The 23,588-nt window shown below is 36.1% G+C and overlaps 1 protein-coding gene across 3 annotated transcripts in view; it reads right to left on the bottom strand.

Annotated features, from left to right (window-relative positions):
* The window catches only part of ST18 (ST18 C2H2C-type zinc finger transcription factor), a 104,974-nt gene extending 83,787 nt beyond the window's left edge, over nt 1-21,187 (bottom strand). For all 3 annotated transcript variants that reach the window (XM_047727748.1, XM_047727750.1, XM_047727749.1), the window contains exons 1-3: nt 21,102-21,187; nt 14,613-14,667; nt 12,503-12,533 (exon numbers count right to left, since the gene is read on the bottom strand). In XM_047727748.1, the coding sequence (XP_047583704.1) occupies nt 12,503-12,533; nt 14,613-14,667 (86 nt within the window). In that variant the 5' untranslated portion in view covers nt 21,102-21,187. The remainder of the gene's footprint in view (nt 1-12,502; nt 12,534-14,612; nt 14,668-21,101) is intronic.
* Nucleotides 21,188-23,588: the final 2,401 nt, after the last annotated feature.

Here is a 23,588-nt window from a genome sequence, read left to right as displayed (position 1 = left end):
CATGTTATTTTCAAACCATCCCCATGAATTCTGTGGAAAAGCTTCAATCATCTTGCCATTTAATCAATATCCCATTTTATTTTGTTTGGCTAAAGTCTTGTGAGAACTGAAAACCTGTATGTCTTCTCCCTGACTTTAAACCTTATTCATATTTTATTTAAACATATTTATACTTTATGTATGTGTGTGTAGCAGGGTGTCTGGGGTTTCCTAGAGGTTATAGAGTGTTTGTTTTGAATGTCTAGTCACTGGGCAAGCACCTTCTGCAGCTGGAAGAGAAACAGAACCCTTCCATGCATGCTTGTAAGGAAAAACAAACCAGTTAACTTTGTCATAAAACTCAGGGTTCAAAGTAAATTGCAGTTATTTAATAGAGCAAGACCTTTAAGCTTTAATGAAAGGTACTGAATAGAATGCAGAACCTCCCTCCATGCAGACACTGGCAAAATTCCACTTTGGTTCTCATTTTTTAATGTGATGTCAGAATGGAGTAAGTAACAGTGATTGTAAAATACACATGCTTTAAAATTACCTTTGAACAAAAATAGCAAAGGTAATTAATATTTAATTCATGACCCTGTGAATAAATTCAGGTTCATGTGAATTAGTCAGACAACACCGAGGGAAGGAAAAAGTTTATTGTGGACGACTATATAAAAAAAAATATTTCTATATGCACCATGTCCAAACGTTTCAAATATCAAATTCCTACAAGCTTGTGATGCAGGCACATCCTTATTAACGAAAATGATGTCATTTGTTTACAAAGTAAAAATCATTAATTAATGATGGGGTTTGAAGCTTCTTTGTTTCTGGGGGTCAATCACTCCCAGAAACACTCAAACCAGGGCCACATAAGTAAAATCAAGTTAATTTAGTAGAGATCTAAATGGAGATCAGGAAACACAAAGGCCTAATTAGCACTGTAGTGAATAAAGTGAATAAAGTATAGGTGTCCTTCTGTTCTCTAGTATGAACATTTTATTATCTTTTTCCCAAGATGTGCATACATGAACTCACTAAAGAGTGGTTTCTGAATGGACATTGAGAATGAAGCTTAATATAGGTTTAAAATTTGATGTAAGAATTAAATATTTTTACTTCCAATGGATAATTATAACTATACCTCATGTATTGGAAACTAATATAGTGGCTTCTTTTCTTTGAAATGGATGAAATTTGTGTATAAATAGTTCTATTAGGTATTATTTATATTTGTATGATGATGCAGTAAGAAGGAGAGACACATTATTTTTGTTATCAGATACAGAGTTTACCAATGCTGACCTTTTTATTAGTCACTGATTTTTTTCTAGCAACTCCCACTGTGGTTTCTACTATAGATATTTTTCAATGTTCAAAAGAAAGTTTTTCTCAATTTCAAGTAGGATATATTGAGTATGGATGTTTAGAATAGAGATGTGCAGAAGGACAAATACTTTCCCTCAAGAGAGAGGGAAAGAGAGGGTGAGATAGAAGAGGTCACAAGGACGGAAGAGGAAGTCAGGGAGGCTGGAAAAAAGAGGGAGGAAACTAAGCATGGGGTGGGGGTGGACACAATGAGATCATCAAAGATGAGCAGAAATGAAGCCACTGAGCACAACCTAAAGTGGGAAGAGTAGGAGATGCAGACACACCAAGAGGAGGGAAAGTTGTGCCCACTGAGGGAAAACAAAATACAATAGATGCAAATACAGACACAAACACAGAACTTCATCAAGTAATATGAGTCATATGGTAATTTTTTGGTTTTTAAATTTACTATTGACAAAAGACTTTTTAAGAGCATATGACTGTTTTATGACTACTATCATACATGCCAGTTGTATTTCTTGACATTTACCTGAATGCAGATATTTGGTCCATAAATCTAGGTGCTTTCTTAGTTCCCTAAACTAAAATGCTAGAAGCCTACAGATAGGCACAAGGTCTTTGCTATGAAAAAGAATTGCCTGATATTTAGAATCCTCCCATTTATCCTTCTCTACCTCACCAGAACATGCTATGAATCATTTCACAAAACTTGCTTCCATGCTGGGTGGGATAACATTTAAAAGGAGGATCAAGGGTTAAAATAGTGAAGTGAATACTGAGATAGTAGGAATCACCTACTTCAATATATCGTTATAATTATATGTATATAAATGTATGTATAATGTCTCTCTGTGTGTGTATGTGTAAGTATATATGTGTACACACAGAAATCTGCCAACTGTTTTAGCAGCCAAGTATCCTATTGAATCAGAAATAACTTGCGTTGAAAGGCTGCCCCTGATTTAGAAACACTGCTACAAAGAAGCCTACAAGTCCCACACATCCCTTCCTATAACCCAACCCCTTCTGCATGTCCCCATGTCTTCCTTGCCATGTACCACCCCAGCTTCTGAAGAGCCACTTCCTGGCCACCTGTCCCCAGATTGCACCATTGCTGAGAGGCATGGTCCCAGCATGGCTCTACTGTCTCCCAACCTAGGAGACTGTTCAACTTCCTGGGCCACTTGTAGGATGCCCCTATATTTCCTTTCACCAGTGGGGTAAGAGTGAATGACCATTTTGCCAGTGTCTCTATTCAAATTTAACACATTATCACATAATATTTTTTTAAAAAATTCATATTCTTATTCAGAATATTGCAAAACTGTGCTTCCTTGAAAACACCAAAGCAATTGGGAACCCAGTTCTGAGCCAGAGATTGCTCATTTCATGTGGACAGCAGTGCTTCAGGGCATGGGAGGGCTCAGGATTCACATTTCACCACTTGATGCACATGTTGGTTGGGTGCACTTCTGGGAGCTACCTTGTAAATCATTATTTACAAGGATGTTTCCGTGATTAATAAGTATCATGAGGTTAAAGACCTGTTTGTGGGCTTGGTCAACAGTGTTGTCAAGAGATCATCCTGCTTTTTTTAGATATAGAAATAAACTGAATGTCAAAGCTTAATTCATTAAAGCACAAAATCAGAAAAAAATGAAGACATCTGGATCTTACAGTATAAGCTTTCTTCTGATGCATTATTTTTCATTGCTTTTAAAAATACGGAGCAGTCTTGTTCAGGATGGGCAAGTAGAAGTGGGTTTGAAGTAACAAAGGGAATTGACCTTCATATACAGTCAAGGGGAAAGCTCTGTTCTTATCTGTCCCTTTTTCATTGACCCCGCTGCCCAAGCCACCCAAACCCAGCAGGCCAAGGACCAGGCTAATGGAAGAGATCACAATTCAAGCTAATTTCACTCATCTTTACAGAGTGCCTGCTTTCTACCCATAGGAATTGCCTGGGCAGATACATTCTTACCCTTCCAACTCAGGTCAAACCCTCTCCAGTACTAACTGCTCATCCCTTGTGCTCCCTTACAAAAATCTATTATATAGGAATTATCACACTGCGTTTTCATGACCTTTGGGCTATTGCAAACATTGTGAGTTCTTGTCTAATTCCAGTGCCTTCTGTAGCACTCAAAAAACATTTATGCAAAATTTTTCAATTGCTCCTTATATGTGTCAGGTGCTATTCTGGGGATATTATCAATGAAATGAAGGATAACAATTCTTGCTCTCAGAAAATTAACAATGGCATGAAAAGAGACAGATTAGAAACAAGGTAATAAGTAGTTGTACTGTATATTAAAAGGCATTCTTTCTTTTTTTTTCCACCAAAAATAAAACAGGGAAGGAGAAATTAACAGAGTAAAGAGCACCTCACTTTTATATTTGATAAAATATATTTGTAGAGGAAGACACTTTTGACAGTAGGAATATGACTTAGGAATGAATTAGAAGCCAGCTAGAGTAGGCTGGTTTGTATTTAAGGATACCAGTAGGAGTTTTGCTGGCTAATCTGTCTTGATTTTAATAGAACTAAGGAAAGAATCTAAGAATTTGGAAGCAAAGAAGCTGTGGGTACTATGTAAAAATAGTTAAAGAGGATCAACATTAAATAGAAATTCCTTACAATGATTTACTAACTACATTATTTACTCTAAAAACAAACGTTGGTGGGCAATGTAAAATATTTTATAACATCTTGTACTAGGGATACAATGGCAAATAAAATGTTCTTTGTCTTTAAAAAGTTGACCCCAAAAAAGTGTATCAAAAAAGCAGAATTATATGTGACTAATTAAAATTTTTTAGTTTTTAGTTTGTTTGTTTTTTTTAAATTTCACCACTCAAACTCTGAACTTAAAGGCAAGGGATCTGCTTTCTTTTGAATGGGTGGACAGATGGATGAATCAATAATAAAATAGCTATGATTCAACATAGTAAGTGCTTTACACAGACAAGAAAAGAAGTGCATTGAGTACACAATGGAAAAAAGTTTTTCAGCCGGAGAAGTCACAGGGACAGTTCATGGAGGAGATGACATTAATCATTTGCTTTAAAGGATGAGTATGAGTCCCATGTGGGAGAAGATGAAGGAAAGAATTTTCCAGAAATAGACTATAACAAAGTTGAAATGGAAAAACAATAATAAACACTAGCTTTAGGCATGGGTTTTTCTTATAGGAAATAGTATGACAGCAAGACTGGATGAATAAAATGTGAAGATGAAGGTAATTAGAAAAATGCTTTCAAAAAAAAAAAAAAAAAAGGAGGTGGGGAGCCTGCGTGGCTCAGTTGGTTAAGTGTCCAAATACTGATTTCATCTCAGGTCTTGATCTCAGATCCCTGAGATGGAGCCTGGCTTTGGGCTCCATGCTCAGCAGGGATTCTGCTTGAGATTCTCTCTCTGTACCTCTTCCCTCTTCTTTCTCTCTCTCTAAGATAAATAAATAAATCTTAAAAAAAATTTAAAAGATGCTTTCTTCAAAAAACAAAAAATAAGCAAGGGGAAATATCATGCAAGGAAAATAAGATCAGGTACAAAGGGAGCCAAGGAGAGTTTCAAAGGCAAAGATGAACTCAGAAGATAGGTGTGAATAAAGCAAGAGGTTAAATGTAACTATACTTTGGGATGGGGTTGGGGGTCAATTAGGTAAATTCAGGGGCCAGGACTGAAAGTGCTATACAGAAGTTTCCTTAATCAAGAAGGCAGCAAGACTCGACATTTGAACACCTCTACACAGTCACATGTTAGCCACTGACAGAACACCCAGAACCCAGTGCTGCTATTAACCCACTGCTCTTTCTACCACATGAACCAGTCAAATCCTAAGTGAGGGTTTGCATTAGTGTTATGAGAAGTCACCCATTGTGAGGACTGAAAACTCAAGAACACCATGTTTTGTTTGTGGGAGCTGACCTGTCAACACTGTGGGCCATACTTATTTCAGTTCACACTTCATGCGGAAGAAAGTATTGCAAGATGTCAGAAACATTTTTTTTTTTAAAACATATCATGCAAGTGAAATGGGACTTCCAATGGTTACAGTTTACCTAAGAGGTAACAGCAAGAGATAAAATATTCTGCCTGAAGATGAAAGTCAACGTCCTCCTTCAAGAAGGACTGAATCGAAACAAGCAGTAGTATTGAATAACTCTGTGTTTCACTAAAGGTGCTCAAGAGCACATTAGGGTGAGAAGATGCCAACCAAAGGAAGTAAATCGTGCAAAGTAAACAGGGAAGTAAACTTAACAAGTAAACTGTGAAGAGCCTGAGCAAGTTTGAAGGAACCTCAGCATATTAGTTACTAATATGTCAAAGTAGCAAGGCTGTTATGTGACAGAAGGAAGTTGACAGAGAGTCTGGATTTTGCTTGAGACACAATCATTAAACTTTGAGAAGACACTGGATGACTATGGAGTCACTTACGAAGGCATTTAAAATATTGTTTAAAAAGCATCCTTATACATTTTCTCTATCCAATGATCTGTGGAAAATATTTAAAGCAGATTTGGTTGATTTCAAAAATTCCCAAGAGGTCAAAACAAAAACTTACAGAAGATCAAGGCTTGTGCTTTTTGCTACACTACTGTTAAAATTGTTCAGTATGCTGCTACTTTTCATCAAATAGAAATGCAAACAATAGGTTAATAGAAGTCCTAGGTTCTGAGGGTTCTGTCAGTGACTAGCGTGTGATCTAGGTGATATGTTCAAATGTCAAGTCTTGCTGCCTTCTTGACTAAGGAAACTTCTGTGTAGACATCATTAACGTTAAGCCAAGAATTCACGAACTACGAAAATCCCAAAGAAACCGAAATATTTAACTTTCTTGCCAACCCACACCATTGAAAATTAGCAACGAGAGAAGAGTTTTTCCAAATAAGTAGTAAAGTCTAAGCTAGTGCTTCTCAAACATTAATATGCATGATAGTAGTTTAGCGATCTGTTAAAATGCAAGTTTAGTAAGTCTGGGATGGAACTGAGATTGCATTGCTAATAAGCTCCCAGGGATGTCAAACATACTGACATTCTGAGTAGCCAGGCTTCAGGTCATATTTGATCCCCAAGTTGGAAGTTATCTCTCCCTCTACACGTCTGTAGCACTTTGCTGTCATCACTCACGATGACGTCGTCACATAACTCCCGGGATTTGTTACACTGATGCCTTTAATTTTCCATCTACTGCAATCCCTAGCCCTACACTGGTGCAGAAGAAGCCCTGAATGAACAAATAGCGAAGGAAAAATTCATTCCTCAATCAAGAGTGGCAAATACTGCTGTTTAAAAAGATTTATGTTACCAAAAAAGAAGAGCTAAATGGATGAAAAAAATTATCTCTGTGGGTGAGCTCTGCAAATCCGAAAGCACAGTGAGGCAAATCTTCACATGTGGCTCACAGTGGTGGCATTTTGTCATGGTTTTAGAAAATGTCTGATTTCTAGAGACATTCGTACCTTAGACTCTTTTAAGCCATTGGTTGACATAAGCCACCAATATCCTTGTGATAATATTTGAATGTAAAAATAAAAGGTAAAAAAAAAAATAAAGCACATTTTCTTGTTCTTATTTTTTTCCAAGAAATTTTGCTCTGGATGTTTGCTCAGAAGCTCCATGCTATTTTTCTGAAATACAAACATTTAGTTTAAAGTAGAACATAAACAATTAAGTTGGGGAGTGCCCCATCCCATGTAATCACAACTTCATATTTTATATACATATACATATATACATATATATATATGCACATACCTATTATGGTCTGTGCAAACTGGAAAATACACAGCCATTTAATCTTTAAGTTCAATGTTCTCTGAAGGGACAGTACCCCATTGTTGGCCCATTTCTAAATGCCTGTCATCAGCCTCAGGTGGGTGTTAAGTGACACACACACTTCCCACGCTGTGAAATCAGTCTTTGAAGTAAGTACAAGGCCCATGGTAGATCATCACCTGGGAGGTAGCATGTTGAAAGGAAAAACGAACAGAGGAGACAAATATTTGTATCATCTCCTGAAACTTTAATATAGATGTAAAATCACATGATCAATTCATGGAAAAAATCTAGAAAGAAAGGACACAGGGTGATTGGCACTGTGGTGAATAAAGAAAAGGTGCTAGGATTAGTGGATATATGCCAACTTGAGTTATTAATTTATTGATAAAGTTCAAATAAATATTTCCCCCCAAAGTGGATGATGAATTGGAATACTGGTGTATTAGTGTAGGTTCATTAATCGTAACAAATGTACTGCTCTGCTCGGGCGAAGTGTAGATAGTGGGGGACATTGTGTGTGTCAGGGCACGGGGTCTATGAGGAGTCTCTGTAGCTTCTACCTTCTGCTCAGTTATTCTGTGAACCTAAAACCACTCTAAAAAGTAAAAAAAAAAAAAAAAGGGGGGGGGCGTGGCGTGGAGGTTGGCATGGAATGTGAGGGCTTGCAGTAGCGGAAAATGATATAGAGGTTGCATCGGATACTGGGAAGAGTGGGATGTGCCCTGGACCCCATACAGGACCTAAGTTCTACTTCTAGTTCAGTCACTTACTACTCAGACATCTTGTATAAATCACTTAACTTCCCCCAAACTCGGCTCAGAAGCTAAACGTAGCTAATGTCGTTTATCCTGACTACCCCTCCAGGTGGCTTGTATGGATCCAATTAGAACTACTTGTTCTTCCAACCACTCACTGGACAGGCACATCTTGCAGGCCCACTCAATGGCAGTTTCAGGGTTAAATGCTATTAAAGGCTACGTAAGCACATAAATGTATGACAGAATTACAGTTAATGGAATTTTCTTGTTACAGAACAAACTCTTTTTAAAATTTCATTCTTATTGGAAGTTTCCCTAATCTATTTCAAGACACTCTCTTACCCTAGTAAGTACAGTAGAGTAAACAAAATGATCTCTCTGGAGTGATGAACTCATCCTATGCCTCAGTGTACCATGTCCAACAACAGCCTACCCACAACCCAGAGATGAGGATGAGGAAGGCACCCCAAGGTGGACACTTTTCTACATCTAATCCTTCTTATCTGCTGCTTTGCTAATCAGTCTCACTTGCACCCAAAGTGGCCTATCATAAAATGAGTTTTCTTTAAGGTGTCAGGCTTTTGGATTCTAATTTATAGGCTTGGCAACAATATTTAGAAATACATATTGCTAACATGAATGTAACAGATACATTATAAAAATCTAAAACATGAACTGAGCCCTGCATTTGGAAAACATAGGAATGAAAGGGGAAAAAAAAAAGAGTCTTTGTTCCTTCTTTTATCCAACCTTGTAATTATAGCTACTTATTTCCTTTAACCTGGATGATGGATTTATGGAACTCTTAACTTTAGAAACCCGCTTCTGCCTATTTTATTTCCTTTAGTTGTCATCTCCAGAAGTCTCTGTGCAACAAGTAGTTGCAATAAAATCATACTTATTAAAAGAAACTCTATTGCCCCACCCCAAAATAGGGAAGAAAGCTATTAAGTATTAAGTAAAATGTTTAATTGATATAAAAATCCTTGTGAATGAAATAAGATAGAAGAAAAAAGAGAAAACCATCTAAATCTGTAAGTCACAATTTTTTTCACATGCTGATTAAATGTTATGATTAAATCTATAGCCTATTGATTACAGACTTTATAAAATACTTAACATTTTGGGGTGCCTTTGTGGCTCAGTGGGTTAAGCTGCTGCCTTCGGCTCAGGTCATGATCTCAGGGTCCTGGGATCAAGCCCCACATCAGGCTCCCTGCTCAGCAGGAAGTCTGCTTCTCTCTCTCTCTCTCTCTCTCTCTCTGCCTGCCTCTCTGTCTACTTGTGATCTCTCTCTGTCAAATAAATAAATAAAATCTTAAAAAAAAACTTAACATTTTAAACTTACAAGAAAATGCCAAGTGATACAGTTCTTAAATGAAGAAAGAAACTATATAAAATAAAATAAAGTAAAAAGAGACAACCAATGGTAATTTTCATTACAAAACTTGCCAACCAATTGGTAAGCAGCAATAAGACCATGAAAGGACAGTGGGATTTGACTCTAATACACTTAAGAGTCTTGAATTTATTTGTGTCTCTAAGTAGTCACATAGGAAAGCCATTTCAGAGGCTAGAATATATTTTCCTAATTAGAGGAAAGGGCTGGACTGGTGTAAAACATTTTGCCAATGCATGAGACAATTACCAATATTAGTAGATGCAATAGCATTCAGATCAGATTAAGGATAATAGTAATTAAAGAAAAGCAGAGATAATACAATGGTCATGATTTAGAAAGATATGAGAATGCCTTCTTGACATCACCTGTAACCTGAATTGTGTTGGAGGAAAGACTGGAAATGCTAATAAGGAATGTGATTAAAGGTGGGCCTGTGGTTATAAATTGCTTTTTTAATGGTGATGATAGTAGCTGACATAGAGTATAATAAGAAGATGAGAATGTCACTATCAATTTTTATTAGTGTCATGAACAATATACAGTATATTTAAATTAGCTTCATTTGTATAAGTATTTTTGTAAGTAGTAGGTCTAGAAGCAATAACATGTCCAATGCATTCTAAAAAGAAGAACTAAATAAAGTTGCCAATATTCCCTAGAAAATGGCCATAACTTTTACACTGGGAAAAATGTGCCACATATCCTAAGATACTCAGAATTCAGGTGCACAAAAATTCTGGGTTCTAGAGCACAACAAATCTGCAGAATAAATTGGAGGAGCAATTGTAGCAAATGAATAAATTCATACAAAAATGTCAAAGACACTAAAAATACAACCTTCTATATAAATTGGAATGCTTTCCCAAGATTTACGTAGAATGATAGTTCAGGTCTACCCCTGAGTCAACTTAAATCATGTAAGAAACAATTTGGAATCTATTTGGCCTAAGCATGAATATTCTGTTGAAAGTAAGTAATTATAAAATTAAAAAATCAGTAATTTTTATAAACTTGTTCTTATTAAAGAAAAATAGGTGAATTGGGTTTGCTAGTGAATTTTCCCAGCAATTATCACCAGCTTTCTGAGTTGGTCTGATGACAAATTAGGTAAAATTGAATATCTGACAAAAAATAACTCATAGAGAATTAGGAAAATAGGAAATATTTTTACTTTTAATCATAACATCTTCTTTGTTCAAATTCCAGACACCTAAACTGTTGAAAAACAGGCCTTAAGGGTTAAAATATAGAATTTCAAAAATCCAGCTGCTGACAATATGAATAAGCCATTTCTTTTTAAATTGTATTCTAGATGAGTAGTATTGTGTATGAGAAAAGCATAGCTTGGGGGTTAAGAACCTGTCCTGAGTCAGAAGTCTGGACTACTTACTAGCTGTGTAATGTTGGACTAGTTATTTTCATTTTTTTCATCTGAAAATTGGAAAAAACATAGTTCCTACCTTATAAAGTTCTTGTGAAGATTAAATGAGACAGTAGCTTGACGAAGAATGCTTAAGAATGTCTGGTACACGACAAGACCTCAATATTCTATTAGTTTTATTGCAATTACTAAAGCTAACAGTGTGCTTAAATAGTAATCTCTATTTCTCCAAGAAGTTTAGACATTTTTTTTTCCTACAAAGTTGCTTCTCTCTGCTAATTCCTCCCTTTTCCTCTATGAATTACAGATTTCTCCTTAAGCCAAAACACATACTCATTCATTCCTTCAAAATTCTCTTTTCTTTTTAAGTTATTTTTCAAGACATATCACCAAAAGGCCCACTTCCCTCCCAAGAATGGTTTGAGTCCCTAAAAAGACTGATTGGAGACATAGTTATTTCAACAGTTGGGGAAGACCACGAGTTCCTGGGTACCCTGTTTCTGATTGGACCGCTAGGAAACTATTGATTAATAGGAAAACATCTCATGCACTTTAAGCCCTTGATCATTTTAAACTTCTCTTGATAATTCTATAGGGAACATAAAGTCTCCAAACAGATAGGAATTTTAAATGAGAGAAGATTTAAAAACAAGTGATTAAGCAAGTCAGACACTTCATTCATTTAATCCTGTCCTGATATGTGGGTGCATTCTCCTTTCTGCTCAAGAAATTTAAAATGTAAAATGTAAACTTCTCAATCATGAAATTGAAAATATAAGCAGGACCGGGGATTCCCTACTAACAGATTTCCACAGAGAAGGGCATTAGCATGAAAGCTTGTACTCCATTCTGATAGATATGTATTCCACTAAATAAGTGTACCAAAACTGTGACAGAATGAATCCTCTGAAACATGGAAGTAACTAAGAGAGCCTTTTCTTCAGGAAATCACAGAACACAGTTGCCTGGAAAAATAGCCATGTAAACTGTTCATGGATACAGTGTAAATTTTAAAGTGTATCAAACGCTGTTATACAACTTCCTGTTTTCAAACATTTCCCTGAGGAACACATATAGACCATTGTTGTTTTCAGAAAGGTGGATTAAATGGTAGGTTTGAGACTTGGTTTGCAATAGCAAATAAGGGACAAGGGACAAAGGATTCATCTTGCTCCTGACACGATTTCTCTAAAAAATATCACTGATACAAAATATGTATGTCAGCATGTGTTTCCTTTTAAAAATGTACTTAAAAAAAAAAGATAAATTACGTCTTGAAAGAAACTCTGCAAAAACAAAACAAAACAAACTCCACAATTAATTGGGGTTTATTCTGCAAAATCTACTATGATGGAATTTCCATAACATTGTCCTAGGTACATTAATAGTCTCTAAGGTGAAAATGCATGGACACACCCACAAACCTACTATCTTCCAATGTCTACAGTTAAAAATTTATATGATAGAGTTATCTAATTATTTAAAACAAAAACTTGAGAACTTGGGACTTGGGTCATTTTTTAATCAGGCTCACAGATGACAATTCAGTTCTTCACTCATCACCAGTGCACAAACCAACCACAGGCGAGGTATGGACACAAAAGTGGGCAAACACTCCATGGAGGGAAGTGGGAAACTACATTATAGCAAAATGTTGTGTTTTGTTATCAAAATGGGAGCCCTAATTGTTTTGAACCAATTATGGGTGGTTTCTCCCTTTCTCTTCTCCTCTGTGACATAGACAAATAAGCTTGTTGGCTTATTCCTTCTACTACCACAGGGATTCTCAGGTTTGAAATGTACAAAAACCTTCTAATAATTAAAGCCAACTGATACTAGAAAAAGTAACATGGGACAAATCTTACCTGAGTTCCTGAATTAGAGAATCTATTGGCACTGTTGACAAAAAGAAAGAAAAATCAGTTTAGTTTTGAAAACTGTATGACTGAAACTTTTCACCCATCTAAAAATAATGACCAATAAATGGTTAATACAGACCCCACTTAACTTCCTATTGGGTGAATAGATCATTTCTGGTTCTGGTTCTTTGGAGTGAATACCAGTGGGTAGATGAATATGGACCAGAACAGATGGTTCAGGGTTTAGTGCCTTAGATGACTCTGGGACCTTGCATTAATGGATTCGATTTTCCAAATACCTGTCTTTAAAAATTCATTGAAAACTTACAAGAACATGAAGGACTTGAATTATTTTTAAATCAATTTTATTGTTCATATGAAATGTTTCAAAATAATCCTAAGATAACACTTTTATTGATATTAGACAAGTATTTATACAAAATGGAAAGTTTTACTAAGTGGATGCATCCCAAGATAATATTCCATAAATTTCATATGTATAGAAAGAGGAAAATATGCTTTAGCCATGTTAATATCAACATGGTTTTAAAAATAAGAATCTTGTAAAAAAAAAAAAAGCTTTGATTTTTTTTCTGACAAGTGATGGGAATTAAAGAAGTTCATGTTTATAAATACCTGCCTACACAAGGATAAGCAGCATATTGAGAAAGACAACAGGTGGTTTTAAAGATTACTCATGACACACGAGAAACAGTTGTTTCATTTCTAGAAGAACATTTTGGCTCTATTTAAGGGTGTATATTATGTGCCAAAAGAATTCAAAGTACAAAAAGAATTGCAAATTAAAAGACCCACATTTAAAAGTATGCTAGAATAGTGTGCTTTTAGAAGTCAAAAGAAGGGATTCATATTCAAACACAGTCCCTAGAATGCTGGTATTTATGGCAGATGCAAGTTTATCCTAAATAACAAAGCAAATCATTTTTTTTCCTTCAACTTGTATTCTATTGAGAAGTTTGAGGCATAAAAATTTAATGTTTAGAACTACTGCATTCCAAATATTGGGATATATGATGTAATTACTTTAAATATAACTTGAAGTAAAACGGGGTACTACCATGGTATGAAACTACTGTTTGGATAAAGAAAGTTCCTGCATCTTGTAAAGCATTATTCTGCTTTTTGGCTGTCATAGCTAATGATTTTTACTGAGATGGTTATATTTTAACTGAAAAAAAATCATCCTGGAATTTATTGAAAATTTTGGGATTCTGGACTTTACTCAAACAGGCATTATTTACCTTGACTACAAATAGAAACATAGCTAAGGAAAGCATTTCATCTGATTAGCCCACTTTCAACAGTAAATCTCAAAAACCCTTCCTTAGCAAGGCTGACTGGGAGAAGAGTCAGGTGGGGAATGGCTATCCAGAGTGTTTTCAGAGGCTATGGTGAAACTACAGTTTTCCATTTAGAATTAAGGGTCACAAAAATATAGCTAATTATAATAAAAGTTATTTTCCTTAAGGGGTATTATTGCCAGTCAATCCTGTTTTCCAGATGTTTAGATCATCAAGGGCCTGTTTATATTTCAATATTACATTACCATCTGTTGGTTACAAAAAGAGAAGGATAACCGGCAAGTTAAACCTTTCAAACATTACTTTGCGGAGCTGCCGGAAATTCCCAGCAGGGACAGGCAAAAAACAAACATCATCATTTTACTCAAACTAAGTTTAGATTGGGAGCCACTAAACCAGATAACATAAAAATCAAAATCTGCTTTGGCAGTAAACTAACAATTCTGTCTTTTCCCTTGGCCGTTAAAGGTCACTTCAATAATTTGGAGGTCTCCATGAAGCATTCTTCCCTTGCTGACCCTTATGTTGTTTTGCAGGATGTTTTAAATCTACTCATGATTGCCATTTTGTAAAAATTAGCATCACACATCATCGGGACTTTTCTGAGTCCTTTAGCTCCTGGTTCATAATATTTTGCCTCTCAATGCCATGATCCAATGTCCTAGCTTGATTTTAAAAAAGAAGCCCTGAGGAAGTTGTAATGATTCTAACTACACATTAGGGACTGAGTACTGGAACTCCCATATTTCATGGTGTGGTGGGCACAGTGTCACGGAACCTGCTTGCTAACTCACCCTTGGTTCCTTTAGAGCGGGTACGCAGTGTTTTATCTTCAGCCTCTGCATCCATCTGTAACATGAACACAAAGTCCTGAGGTCATTCCTTTGACATTGACCAAATTACAAAAACATGTCCTTGCCAGTTCTGAAGGTCATAATGAAAAACAGAGTAGTCCTCCACGCTCTTGAATAGCACCCTGCCTCGGCAGGTAAGTAGCTGCGACTGCTCTTGCAGTCCATGAGTTTTGGAAATACTTTTATAGATGCTGAAACCAGAGGGAACAGTGAGAAGAAGGCAGATGTCCTTGTCCATAAGTGTTTGCTAGCAATTCAAACACTTCTGGCATTACAAAAATTGGGAAAAAAAAAAAGGATTGTCTGATTAACAGTGGTTGTAAAGTAGACAAAACCTCAAATGCCAAACCAAAAGGTTTCAGACTAATTTACTAAAACCTGATTCTAAAGCAATGTGCTTTCTTTTCAGGTGTGGAAGTTTTTAACATATTTTTACTAGACCTTGTCTGATATGTACCTCTCTCTACTTCAGGAAAAGTAATCCCCTGTGTAAAAAAGCAACATGAAGGCCAATCACTGAAATGCCCCCATTTCAAAATACCACTGGAAATGTTAATCATCAAATGACATACATTTACTCCCAGAATTCCAGAATAAATATTGGTTCTAATCATGCAAAGCTCTGAGGAAAGTGAAATTTGAGTGCTGCATGTGTCTGCATCAAACTCTCTAAAATATCATTACCTAATATCTTAAATGTAATCAAATAAACTATTGAAAGAATAGAAAGACTTTAAAAAGCCTGCTGTTTTTGTCCCTCTGGAGATAGTCAGACATGACTACTCCCATCGTTTTCACTAGAATCTTCCGATAATGTCTAGTTTAATTCACCTTTGCACATTATCAAAAGGAATCCTTAAACAGTGAGAAGTTATTTTGCTTGAAAATGAGAAGCAGGCAGAAGGTGCTGTCCGTGGTGCCCATCCTTAAATCCTGACATAGCGTGTATGTGGTATGACTGCAATGGTAATGGGAGGCGCATCTCTGCTCCCAGGCTGAGTTGTGATTGAAGGCACTGACCTGCCATAGACTTATAATAGGGGAGCAGGTGTGGCAATGATGGACTTTAATTTCCTTTAATAAACCTTTTATGTGCCACACTTTTACTGCCATTCGACGCTCTCCAAGGTCCTGCACATAATAGGTTCATTACTTTTGATTACTATAGTCTATTGAGACAAACAACTCCAGAACACACTATATATTATGTTCAGTTAAACCAATATAGACTATTTATCCATTGTGCATTTTTTCACCTGCAACACTACAGACAAAATTAACGACAGCTCTTGTAAGCTAAAACTATTAAAACCACCAGTACTCTTTTGTCATCATTTCATAATAAACACCACACCAATCACTGAACTGTTTTTTAAATTAGCAAACAAAAAGTGTTCACTGCTTTTGCTAAGCTGCAGTCGCTTTAGTCTAAATAAAATGGTCCATCACTATGAATATTTTAAAACTACATAATAAGAGGAAACAACAATAAAACAGAGGTGATTTTTTTTCTGTAGATTTTCCTTCTTTTAAAACCACATAAATTTATGACAGATGCGACACTGCCTAGGATTAAAATGGCTTGGTTTACTCAGGATGGTGAGCACTGCTTTGTGAAATCCTCCTCCTCCATGAGTATCTCTGTTGCATATAAAGTGGCTCAACTCAAGCAAACTCCCCTCCATGTGTTAAATGAGTAACTCGGTTAAGAGAGATCAGTAGCAGGAGGATTAAAACAATGAAAAACACGAACTATTTCTGAGGAGACTACTCCCGTGGGTGAGTAGCAACTCAACACAACTCTAAATATTTTCCTGCCACACAGGTGCTATGAACTCTCCCTAACCAATGAGAAAAATCTCTCCTGAAAGGCAAGTGAAGATTAAACTCCATGAGTTTCTTTACCAAAACTGAAATACAGGTTGCAAACAGTGCCAGCAAGTACATATAAAAGTTTTAGAAACCTACTTAAATGTAACCTTCCTTATAAAAGCTTTAAGACTAATTCCATTTTGCAATTCAGCTATTCCCTTGGACCTGACGGGTCTGCAGCCACCCCATGAGCTGCCTCCCCATTAAAGTCATTGGAAGGAATGCATAAATATTCATGGACCTCTGCTTGATTATGCTTGGAATGCTAGTCTCATAATTGCATTTTGTGGTGCTATTGTCCTCTTGGTGGTACAGCATATATATCCTATGTAAACATTTTAAAGACTGGTAACTCATTCATAAAGCTAAGTTTTCAAATTTAACTTGTGAGCTGAGTTATATGAGTGAAATGGATTGAGATCATAATATATAATCCATCGATTTCAAATTCTCTCTCTGTTTCACAACCAAAGAACAATAGAAGTTACTAAGTTCAGTGTCGACTCATGTCTGATAGCTCATTGAGGAATAAGAAGATCAGATACGTAAAGCAATGTGCTTTCTTTTCAGGGGTGGAAGTTTTTAACATTCATGAGATGGCTTGCTCTCCTGACAGATCTCAATCTGAAGATAAGACTTTGTTTTCTAAAACCTTATATATGGGAGGAGAAATTTCTAACTATTCTTTTATGTGGACTACTCTTGTGGATTTTAATAAACTCCCAATAATTGGACTTAATTTTTGTAAAATCAAACTTCATATTCAGTGAGTACCTTTTGCTGGGAATGGTGCATTAAAGAGATTTCTACCTCAGTGCATGGGGTAAGTGTGGCAGGGCAGGGGTGGGGTGAAATTCCCATTCTTTAAACTTCTCCCAGACCTATAGAGAAGGCCCATGGCTAGCGGCATGATTCAGGAGACTGACCTAACTAATACGTGCTACAATATGGGAAACTACACTTCTCACTGGGAACATTTTTTTTTTTCTGTTGTAAGAGGAGACTTGATCATTTTTACTGCGGAAGTCCCAAATGCTATTGACAAGTCTCCAATGAATCTGGCAAATCTTTTTTTTTTTTTTTTGAATCTGGCAAATCTTAATGAGTCATTTCCTTTCTCAAAACAGAGATCTGATTTCCTTTAAAAAAAAAAAAAACAAAACTGTCCTTCTTCAGGTTTCTTAGAACCTTTGTTTATCTCATTTTGTTGTTTATGAATGGGAACAAGTCAAGATATTTTCTGGGATTCCTATAATGGGTTCCTCCTGGCTCTGATAATCTACTTCTCAATAAAGATAAAATATTAAAAATACACTTTGCCATTTGTTTTTCCTGATCTGAAACTACTTTAAGAAAATTCACCTAGCCTACAAGTATGAAGATTTTTTTTTTTAAGAATTTATTTATTTGACAGAGAGAGATCACAAGTAGGCAGAGAGGCAGGCAGAGAGAGAGAAGGAAGCAGGCCCCCTGCCGAGCAGAGAGCCCGATACGGGACTCGATCCCAGAACCCTGAGATCATGACCTGAGCCGAAGGCAGAGGCTTAAACCACTGAGCCACCCAGGTGCCCCAAGTATGAAGATTTTTATGTACAAATATGAAAAGGAGAAAAAAGTGGTTCAACCTGTTATTCATAATAAAGCCATGAAAAAAAATTTACAAGATTTCATTCTCTGGGAAGAGGAGTTAATATGAGGAGAAATGGCAAGAGGGAAAGAAACTTATGAGATAAAGAAGGCAAAGAAGTGAAACTTGCAGGAAGGATACGCAAGATCCAATAAGAAGTAAGTAGATAGGCAATGAAGAAGAAAAATGAACATAAAAATGAGATTTAACTACTTAGTTGAATTTGGAAACCTGTTACTTAACATCCTTATATACTTGCAACCCTATATACACGTACCCATTGGAAATTCCTAGTTGCTTTTACTTGGTCATATTTTCTTACTGGCCCTCACATCAGGGGCAATCAGCAAATCTCCCGTCCATATCACCCAGTGTATAGATCGGGAGACTTCCTCTGAGCTGAAGAGAAAGTCCTGAAATTGTTGGTTTGTAGAAAGGAGAGCCTCAAGGAACAGGACACAAGGTTTATAAAATCAATTTTGTTTTCAGTCACACAAACAAATTACTGCTATGTGAGGAAATTTAGTTCCCTTTGATTTTATTTTTCACTCAAAATCCTACTTTAACCTAATGGTAAAAAAAAAAAAATTCTCCAATAAATATTTAATCATTTCTTAAAAACTGGATAAAAAATATCTTTTGGTGATATTGAAGTTTTATTTTTCCTTTCAACAGAACTATAGACACTGGTGTCCTAGATAGATAGATAGATAGATAGATAGATAGATAGATAGATGATAGATAGATAGATACAAATATGTATGAGTAATCTTGAATTTGTTACATTAATACAAAAAGCCATAGTGATCATAACATTTTGAGCACAACTTCTCAAAATCCTGATACAATTAAACTTCATACTCTACTTACACATAATCTTATGATGGTAGCTACCTTTAATTTGAGAAGTCCTTCACATACACTCAACTTGCAATAATTTCCATTTATAACAAGATTTCATTGTGTTTCCCTCCTCAGAGCTTTGGACTGGCAATGCATTTTTGTAGGTTGTGCCACATGACTCTTGTTAGATGTCATTTCAATCCCAGGGAACACGTGGCAATGGAGAGAGGAAGCTCGCTGCTGAGAAGAGGTCCTGGGGTCCTCTCCATGAGGAGCCTTTTATCCTCAGTGGATGCTTGCTTTACAAAACTCAGTTTAAAAAAAAGATAACAAAGAGAAACTCAGGAAGTTGGAAAGGGCTAAACCCAGAAAATGAAACAACTGGAGGATGCCAGTATCTTAGAATGAAATTTGGCCAGATTGAAGAACAAAGAACCTTACACTGAGTGCCCTTTCTTTTGCTGATTCTGGCATCATTTTCTTTTAAATACAGGTTTGGATCAGCCCAAAACGGCAGCAAAAGCTGTCTCCCTCTTATACAGAGGATGGATGGGGAACATGAATTCTAATACTAAAAGAATAGTTTTCTTGTTGAGAGAATATTGAGATGGAATGTTCAAGTATTTGTCTTCTCTCTTTTAACCCTCTTTTTTCTTTTCTGGTTTTCTTTTCATATGTTTCTTATTTGCTCAGAGAGAAGACATCAAAAAATGAATTTAAAAAAAAATGTAAACTAATAAAAACTGTTTTTTGCATCATTCAAGATACCATATTAATTTTCTCTACCTTCTCTAAATCCTTTATTCTAGATAAAATGAAAATTTTCTGAATCTTTTATCTTTATCCCTGATTCCAACTCCCTGTTCCTACTTATATGTTTCTTATTATACTATCTTTAGTTCTGCACAGAAAGCTAAGGAATAGAATGATGTGTCCCCTTTAGATTTAGAATACCTCTCTTGTCTGCCCTAATCTTTCCCACCCTGACAAAAACTACACCTAAGGAAGAGACAGACTTAGTCCACCATCAGAGCAAGTACAGTTCTCTGGAAAACTCTTCTTTCTGAAAGCCAATTTCATTCCCATTCCCCTTAGAGGAAGTGATTCTCACAGGGATTTCCAGAGTCACTTGGAAATGCACTCCAGTAAAAGAAATCTTCGACCTGAGACAAGCTTGTGTAGCTTTATAAGGAAGTTCATCTATTTTGAGTTTCATTTTTCATTTCTGAGTTGTCACTGCTTTGTCGACTTCATCCTGTAACTTCACACAACTGGCAAAGCTGAATATAAACCAAAGCCATATGTTTGTGTCCTTTTGCCAAACGACTCCAGCAAATAGTTCTATTATTCCCTTAGGTAGCCAACGTGTGCCAAGGATTTCTATTAGTCGCTGTACCACGGCCTCTGAGTCACAGCTTTGTGATATAAGGGGGCAATCGCCAGCTTTATGTTTTAGGAGACTTTTTGTGTATTTTTTTTAATATGCCCGGTTTAAAGACAACTTGGGTTAAATAATACCCTAAAAGGGCCTTAAGAATTTTTTTTCTTACTGATATATTAAGATGTATGTGCACAAATATGTAATTGTTAGAAGACAAGCTACTTCATATAGAGATAAATTATTTTTAATAGGTTTTTCCCAAGGACAACTTAATTCTTTACTTTCCAGTGTTTGTAGGAATTAACTTCAGAAGTCATCTACAGTGCTTTTAAAAACATGCTTTTAAACTATCTCACGTATTTATTCTTAATCGATTCTTCAGTAAACTAATTTCTAATACAAATGAATTTAAATGTATTTTTAAAGACAATTTTAATGCTGAAGCTTTCTTTAAGGGTAAACATGTATGAATAAATAATATAAACCAATCAATATGCAAAAGGACTCTACCTGTTTAATATTTTTAAATATTAAAATGATCATGCTTCTGATAAAAATCCCAATTCCAAATTCAGCACTAACAATAAATTTCTTTCAAAGCAAATCCACCAAGTGCTGTTATAAAGGAGAGCTTTTATATAAATGCTTTGATTGGATACATTTTATTTCAACATATTCTCCTTTTTAACACAAAATGTTGCCTTACCTCCCTTTTTCTTCAGGTAACTTGTCTGCCAACTTGGTTTGCCCTGCTCTGTCAAAGTGACAAAATTTCTTTGTCCACCTCAGTGAGAAGTCCTTAAATTCATTCTATGAAGATCAAAATAAAAAGAAGGAAAGAGTATCAAATTAAACAGAAGATCAGTAGTAAACAATGAAGTGAACAATAATGCATTGACACTTTTACCTGTAATCTGGTTGGGCTTTACCATAGAGAGAAAGAAAAATTGTATACTACAATATCAATGAGAAAAAGACTTTCATATTTTTAAAGGTAGTCAAATTCATTCTGGTCTTAATTACTAAACTATATATGTATATATTACGTCTTCAATTTGGTAGGGAAATTGGATAGTATTATCTACTAGTATTTGTACTATTATCATTAGTATTTTTACTTTTAACCACGAAAAGAAGAAGTTCAGACAAGATTTGGAAAGTACTCTACTACTCTACTCAAGATATCACAAAAGACAGGTTCAAAATTCATCCTGTTCTTGTTTAGAACTCTCTTGAATGAGACTTTCATATAATGCTTGTAATGCTTTTGGCCAATATTTTAACTTGCTTTCCATAGACACGATTTACCCTTGTTTTACTTTGCATTCAGACATACCACACAGAGCTGCTTCACCTCTATTTTGTCCCAGGAATGGGAAGAGAATCTGTCTTCAGACCATTTGGCCCTTGAGAGGAAACTTTGAAATTCAGCATAGTACATTCAGCATCCTAGAGCAGGACTATTTATACAAATATCACGTATATCAATGCACATCTAAAATGTGTATATCTGGCAGTTCTGGTATTTTAAAACATAAGCTACCAACCTTCCTTGCAGAAGATTTCTATCTTCCTGTATTTTACCCCTTGCAGTAGATTGTAGTGCGTGGCTTTTTAACCATAGATTTCTGTATTGCTTGTAAGCTTTGACCAGACATTAAGCAGATCTTCTTCAACTCAAGTCATCAACTGTAGTTCCTGGGGAAAATAGGTATAAAACTCTCTCAAGTGATAGAGCAGATTATTGAACATGATGTCAGAATTGGAAAGGGGCACAGGAGCTTGGGAATTCTTAGTTTGTGAGTGCAACTGGGGAAAAAAAAAAGTCATTCTGTACAAATGGCATTTGGCTGATTCTACTTCACTCTCAGTTCAGAAAGAGTCCCGAAGCTTTCCACCTGCCTATTCCCTTTTGTTTGCCACACTCTAACCTAAAACAAAAGATCCTGGAAAACAGTCACACTGGTGAGCAAAGCTCTTTCTAAATCCTGAAAGTAATGGCTTTTTGTCTAATACCCTATCGTGTTATGTATTTATTAGCAATACATTTTCCATTTATTTTCTCAAAGATTGCCAATAAAGAACTGAATCACATAAGGGAGTAGCTGTAAACCCTCTGAGTTCCCTAATGTCAAACTCATTAGCATCCGAATAAGCACACAGCAGCACATCATCTGCACAATTGCAATTTTTTACTACTTTTAATAGCGTTTCTCAAAGGGCTCATTTTCAACTTTCTTCAGTGGTTAGTTGGTTCTCAGGGGAAAAGTAGCTTCCTGACGCTCGCAGCTTCCACTCAACAACCCGGCCGTTTGCTGTCAGATGCATCAGCCCTCTGCCCTAACCCCATCTGCTGTCTCTCCCCTCCCTAGGGAGGAGAGTTAAGGCAGCACAGCTGAGATCAACTTGGAGAAGTGCACAGAGGGCGCCAGCAAAATATAAGTTTAGAAATATGATTTGACACAAAGGGGTTTGAGAAGTCCAAGTACACCAAAATACAAATGGGAAATTCAAGCCCTTTAGAGGCTCCCCATCCCATGTGTCTATCATTAATAACTCCACCCCCAGGCCCCCCTCCAACCCCGCTTTTTGGAAATGCACTCTTGGCTGCTACCAAAAGGAATCTTCCACAGAAATTGGTTCCCTCTGTTCCTTACATGTGTCCTCTATTAGTACAGCAAGAGAATACCTTTAAAAACCCACTTTTATTAACTGCCATACTTCAGTCTCTTTCACTGATCTTGAATCATTTTGTAAAACTTCAGGACTTACTAATATATTCATAGAAAACAGACATTCTAGAACTGTTAAGACTTGGAATCTTGACCAAGTTCCCACAACTGGCAAGACCATTAGTTCTAGCCCCACTACTAGGATGAACACTTTTTCATTAAAGCTCATATTTTTATGTAACAGCAATCTTAAAAGATAAAACCAGATGACAATTAACAAAGTGTTAGTAGCCTAATGGGCTACACGGTCCTCAAATGTGCTATCTAATTAAGACATGGCTTTACTTGTTAAATGTAGTCATCACAAAGTACTTCATTTGTCTGCTTTACTATATGCCAATAATTAGGGCCTCTCAGTTCTTTACAGCTGCTTCATCGGTGACTACTTGCTTCTGAAAAAGACAGTTCCTTCAACCAATGATGCATTAGAATGAATCTGCTGTGTTATTTTTTAAAAGGGT

The sequence above is a fragment of the Lutra lutra genome, chromosome 4 (assembly GCF_902655055.1).
Source record: "Lutra lutra chromosome 4, mLutLut1.2, whole genome shotgun sequence".
NCBI lineage: Eukaryota > Metazoa > Chordata > Mammalia > Carnivora > Mustelidae > Lutra > Lutra lutra.
Note: the sequence above shows the minus strand (reverse complement) of the source record. Positions and strands in the feature narration are given on the sequence as shown.